We start from the raw sequence: 6,264 nt of genomic DNA, 5'->3' as shown, positions 1-6,264 counted from the left end.
AGGCCCTGGTGAGGAAGGGCAAAGGATGAAGTAGGGCATGTTGAACACTTTATGATGGAATTGGTTCCAGACTAGAGGAGGGGAAGGCAAGGCCCCAAGCATGCAGCCACACCCCATCACCCCCAGACAGAGAGAGGTACATGACAGGCAGCATACCTGCTTCTTACATGCCATAACTCTCAATATCTGAACAAGACTCCTTTTTTTTCAACCAACGTTAGATTGCTAAGATGCCAAATAGGGCCCCACTTTAGAAAACAAAAGAATTAGGCAAGCCCACTTCCTGTGCCCCTTGGCTACACTGTCCCATGATGAGGAGGGGGGGTTGTTGGGTTGTTTGGGGTTTTTTGTTTTGTTTTGTTTGTACTGGAATGAACTCACAGGGTCTTAAGGATGTAATTAGCACCTTGGACCATTTGGCACAGCATCATGTTGGCAATAACATCATAGAGCCTGGCACTTGAACACAAAGTAGGGCTAATTCAGACCAGTTTAATCAATGAGATTTTACAAGGTAGCTAAAATTTCAGAGATACTAGAAGGTATAAAATGCAAAAGGTAGAGTTACATTATAAAGAATGATTTTTTTTTTAATCAAAAGCATGATAAAAATATCTTGAAGCCAGCACATGATGTCACATGCCTGAAATCCTAATATATAGGAGGCTGAGGCTGGACATTTATGAGTTCTAGGCCAGCCTGGGCTAGAGTAAGACAATGCCTCAAAAAAACAAAACAACAGCAAATAACAACAACAACACGATTCGAGAGTACTTCCATTCCCATTGACCACAGTGGGCTAGCAAAGGGGAAAGCAGGAAGATTATCAAAATACAGCCTTGACACACTCTGGATGCACACTGATGATTGCCCCAACTATAACACAAAGAACAGAGATGGTAGAAGAGGCTGGGGACAGGAATGAAAATAACTTTAGCTATGTTTGAGCTCTTGTGTTTCAAAGTTCTGTTGTGAACAGCCTTGAAATATTTTACCACCACATACCATATAGGAGAACTCTTAGACTAAGCACAACCTCAAGATGACCTTGTCTACCTTGGCTAAATCCTCTGATTCCTCAGGATACTGTGAGTGTGACTCTGAAGCAAGGCAATAAAGGTCAGCACAGAAACCTTTGTTTCCTGCTGCATATAAAATGTATGTTACACTACATTGTAGTCCATTAAGTGCATCATAGCACTGTGCTAAAACATAGATATGCCTCAATTTAAAAGCACCTTATTGCCGGGCAGTGGTGGCGCACGCCTTTAATCCCAGCGCTTGGGAGGCAGAGGCAAGTGGATTTCTGAGTTCGAGGCCAGCCTGGTCTACAGAGTGAGTTCCAGGACAGCCAGGATTACACAGAGAAACCCTGTCTCGAAAAACAAAACAAAACAAAAAAAAAAAAAAAAAAAAAAAAAAAAAAAAAAAAAAAAAAAACACCTTATTGTGTCAGTAGAGTGTTCCGCTACAAATAGGACATCTTTATCAGACCGTCTTCTCTCCAAGACTGTGGCAGAACAGGGGAAGAAAGACTAAGAGCCAAAGGTCAGGAGGACTGGAGCGAAACCGTATCTTTTGAATACACAGAACCACTGCGCTCATGAACTCAAAGCGTCTGTGGCTGCCTGCACAAGACCCGTACAAGATGGAGCCAGTCAACATCCCAGCATGGATGGGGATGGGGGAGGGGCTCAAAATCCCCACACTCAACTGAGAAACTATCGATAGTTGATGGTTTCTAGGGCAGGAAAAGAGTCAGTTTTCTTTGAAGGTATAGCCTGGGCAGAGTCAACTAAGCCATAGCAGTTGGCTCCATACCCAGGAGTACATGGGCAGCACAAACTGGAGTCAGCGCATTATTGAAAGAAAGAAGATGACACAAACTGTAGAGGGGTGAGAGTCAGGGGAGAGGAGGAGTGGGCGATAGTGACTATGATCAAAATATACTGTATGAAATTCTCAAGGCATCAATAAAAGTTTTTATATTAAAGATAAATTATAAAAAATGTTAGAAGCTATGTTCTGCACCCCTTTTCGAGTCCCCTTCGCCCACAAAAGAGACACGTGAAGCAGTGTTCGGGTAGTTACTACAGCGAGGCTTTACTCTTGTATCAGCAGAAGCAGAAGACCCCAAGCCCGGGAAAGGCACTGCTATATGTACCCTAGAGTAGTGTGTTCACTTCTGATTGGCTGTTCACTCATCACCCCATATTACGCCCCGGGATAGGCAGTGACTTTGGCGCGCTTTTGCCTTTTGCACCTGCGCAGTTAGTTGTTTACTTGTGGGAGCACAGGATGCCTGCGCCATCTTGTAATGGCGAATGTTGTCATGCTCACCGCGGCTCCTAACAAAGCTACATCCATAAAGTCTCTTCAACTTGACTGCTTAAACGTGAACTTGAACAAGGACAACAGTAGTCACTCTGAGGTGGGTGGGGGAAAGCCCAGGAGGCCTCAACAGGACACAAAGAACTACAGGGAATTAAGGGACATTGTGATCGATTGATAGATCGAGAGACATGGCAAAGCCCAAGGGAAGAGCACACCACGTGGTCAGCCCTGAAAGCATACATGCAGGTAACGTTGTACAGACTGAGCAGACTGTATTTAGAAATAAATGTGCACATGTATATAACAACCATTAGTGAAAAGGAGGCCATGAATTACAGAGCAAAGAGGAGTATGTTGGGGTGTTTAGAGGGAGGAAAGGAGGAAACTGTGTAATTATTACAATCTCAAAAAATAAACGAATAAAAAGCATTGCTAAAAATGTCAACAGACCTTCCATTTGTAAGAAACACAGGATCTCTGAAGTACAAAAGTGAATTTCCACACAAGCGGTGTGCACAAACTTAACCCCATCTCTTATCTCCTGATGAGAGCCCAAAGAGATGATGCTGGACATTGTAAAATCGTGGGTTTGCATTATGAGAAAAGGGTATTGTGCAGCAGTATGAATTAGCATTTTAGAGTTAAACAAAGCACTCTAAGTATGACACTAGCATAATTACATATGCAAATGTATTCATTTAAAATTTTAACTGTGTATATTCATTGCAATGGTAGCATGTTTATGTTTACGGTAACGTAAAGACTTTTCAAACTAATAAATACTGGACAAGGGGAATATATCTCCCCCACACCCCAACCCTTTTATCCCCCCACTCAACTATCTTACTCCCCCTCCCCACTACTCTCCTTTATCTCTCTGGACAATTTCATTTCTATTTTTGTGCCATATACATATATATAACCTTCTGTAGCAATACAAAATCTATAAACCACATAAGGCCCATGATATTAACCTTTCAGAGGCTGGCTTAATTTACTTAACATGATGACCTGTAGTTGTCTTCCTGCAAGTGACGTAACTTCATTCTTTACAGCTGAAAAAAAAAGAACCCCTCCATTGTGTACATTAATGACCTTTTGTTTACCCATTTCCACTGCCAGGCACCTAGGTTGTTTCCGTAACTTAACTGTTGCGAGTAGAACAGACCTACACTAATGTTGATGTGCAGTGTCCCTGTGATATGTTGCCCTGAGTCCGTCAGCTTTACACTCAGAAGAGACAGAGCTCTATTTATAATCTCAAAAATCAAGGCTGGTATATATAATGTAGCATAAGTTATGTATAGTAGATGTATAGACTCTGCTAGCTACCCTTTGGCTGGGTTGGTTTACATTCCCACCAGCCGAGAATGAGAGTTCTCGTTCACCCATACCCTGGCCTGCTTCACATCGGTTGTTGTTAACTTAATGAACGACTGCCCTTCAGAGCCGGTCTGGTCTTTAATCTGCTGTAGGCTGCTGCTTTAAAATCTTGGATGAAAGATAATATAAGTTATGCATATGCTTGTTTTCTGCAGATGTCCAATTTTTCAGTACCCAGCTGGAAAAATATCACAAACAGCACAAGGACTCAGTAGCCCTGAGACCCACCCGGAATGTAGGCCTGTTACTCATTGACACCAAGCAGCTGAAGGAGAAGCTAATCCCATCACCGCTGCGGTGCTTGGAGGTAAGTGTGAGCCAGAAAAAGATTCACTTACATCTGTGTTTGTGTGTACATGTGTGTTCCCACACACATATGCAAATAAAGGATCACCAATATTCTTATTGGTGGTTTCAACATTTACAATACACAAAGATCAATATGTTCCTTTTTAACGTATGAAATACTTGCAGACACCATAATTAAAATGATGATAAAAGTAGGTACCATAAATGTCTCTTTGACTGTAGCATCCACAGTGGACTGGATGCTTTCTTCTGGCCCCCAAGGTCACCAGCCACACACATGGCACACAGAGATACATGCAGGAAGAACACCAATACACATTCTCTTTTATAAAAAGATATAATTGGGACAAATACAAATTAATGTCAACATTTTTTTTTAGCACAACCAACATATCAAGTCAAAGAAAACAGAACTCAAACTTAGGTGATTGGGAAACTTCTACGTTCATAAATGTCCAGAAATTGAGTGGCCACCCAGTGTCCCTGGCATGTGTCCAGGCACTCAGTTTCTTTTATCCTTTCTAAGCTCCAGATGCTCCATCACGATAAAGTGAGCATTACCTCATATTTATGAAATGAGGATTGAAAGTTTCCACAGGCTAGGTATTTCCTTAGCTACATAAAATGAGAAAGAAGAGATTAAAGTTTTAAGTACACATCTCCCTCAGTCCTAAAAACAACGTTATCCCAGTCAGAGGTCCACCCTAATCCAGTCACTTTGTTCAAAAGAAACTTTCCTCATATTCACACTGGAATCAGTCAGATTTTATCTTGGTTCCTGGACAGATCTGTTTCTTCCAAACCACATGGTTGTTCCCCAATAGAAAAGGAGTGGACTTGAGTCTAAAGCTGAGGGGGTCAGCCTAGTGTCCATTGTGTAAGACAGAGGAGCAGAAGGCTGAAAGGTGTCAGAGCACTGAGCAAGCTGTCCCATACTTGTGCTTTGAGTGACTGTCAAAATCAGGCCTTGTGTTTGTTGCTTAGTTGTTTAGTGAGAGATTGTCTTCACACACTGCTGTTTCCCGTACCTCCTGATTCAACACCTGTCAAGACTTCTTAAACTATGTAATAAAGCAGAAATACCCAGTTACTTACTATTTTTGGTTTTGTTCCCCCCCCACCCCACCCCAACTTAGGTGCTAAATCTTATGCTTCCCCGTTTGAGCAAGAAAAAAGTGGATGCTATCATCTCAGAGGCACAAGATGCCGAATATAAACTCGAGTTTGTGCCAACAACTACCATAGAGTATGTCAACAGCTTAGTATTCCTTGACGAAATTCAGGAGCGGGTAAGTTGGTTTGTTCTCTGGGAATTCAGTGACTCAAGAAAAAACAAGAGACGGGGAGTCAGGAAACAGTTGCCTAGATAACAGAAACACTTCCAGGCATGAAAATGATGCCCTAAATTTTTAACAGTAACTAAGCTTTACCAAGTTCTAACCACTCAGCAGGCATTGATCAAATTTTTAGATGCCTTACATTTCAATTCTCACAAATACAATAGTTGAGAAAACAACTAAAATAGACTGTTATCCAAGTATACCCCATGTATACTTGCATGGGGTAAAGCTGAAGTCAGAATCTGAGTGTCTGTGACCACAAAACCAATATTCTCCAGCACAATGTAGTTTTACTTGTGGTGACATGAAAGGAGGACTTCAAGGAGATTGAAATCCTTTATCCCTGCATCTACATAACAGCTCAGGGGTTTCTGTTAAAAGTAGGGGGGAAAAGCAACTCAAACCAGCTTAGGTGGACACCCCCTCCCATTCCTGTGCCTCTCTTGCTTGGTCTCCCCCTGGAAACTTGATTACCACCCCCCTCTCAGGTGCGTCCCTGTGACAGCAATATGACATTTGGCTTCAACAATTAATTTTCCTAAACTCACTGCTCTCAGTTTGGCTTTGGAGTTGAGGTAAATCTGTTTCTAAAATAGAATTCGAAGAAGTGTCACAGAGTAAAAAGTTGGTTATGTGTTATTGACAAGAGCTAACTGCAATGCCTCCTTTACAACATGCCTACAGAGGAATAGCCTGTTTTTTGTTTTTTGTTTTTTTTGTTTGTTTGTTTGTTTTTCTGTAACAGCCCCTTACCAGAGGCAGGTCATTGTGATTTGTGATTTTTAGACTTGCTGCATCCCTGGTGACTATCAACATTGTCAAAAATGTATCTTTATGTGTGTATTATTGCATTTGGACAAAGAGTGAAACCTTACACAACCTACTCTAGTCCTCATTT

At 41.7% G+C, this 6,264-nt stretch overlaps 1 protein-coding gene across 2 annotated transcripts in view; it reads left to right on the top strand.

The window, feature by feature from the left end:
* The window catches only part of Dnah6 (dynein axonemal heavy chain 6), a 191,083-nt gene that overhangs the window by 33,632 nt on the left and 151,187 nt on the right, over window positions 1-6,264 (top strand). For both annotated transcript variants that reach the window (XM_076939926.1, XM_034511794.2), the window contains exons 13-14: window positions 3,873-4,024; window positions 5,163-5,315. In XM_076939926.1, coding sequence (XP_076796041.1) covers window positions 3,873-4,024; window positions 5,163-5,315 — 305 coding nt within the window. The remainder of the gene's footprint in view (window positions 1-3,872; window positions 4,025-5,162; window positions 5,316-6,264) is intronic.

The sequence above is a fragment of the Arvicanthis niloticus genome, chromosome 9, assembly GCF_011762505.2.
Source record: "Arvicanthis niloticus isolate mArvNil1 chromosome 9, mArvNil1.pat.X, whole genome shotgun sequence".
Classification (NCBI taxonomy): Eukaryota; Metazoa; Chordata; class Mammalia; order Rodentia; family Muridae; genus Arvicanthis; species Arvicanthis niloticus.
Note: the sequence above shows the minus strand (reverse complement) of the source record. Positions and strands in the feature narration are given on the sequence as shown.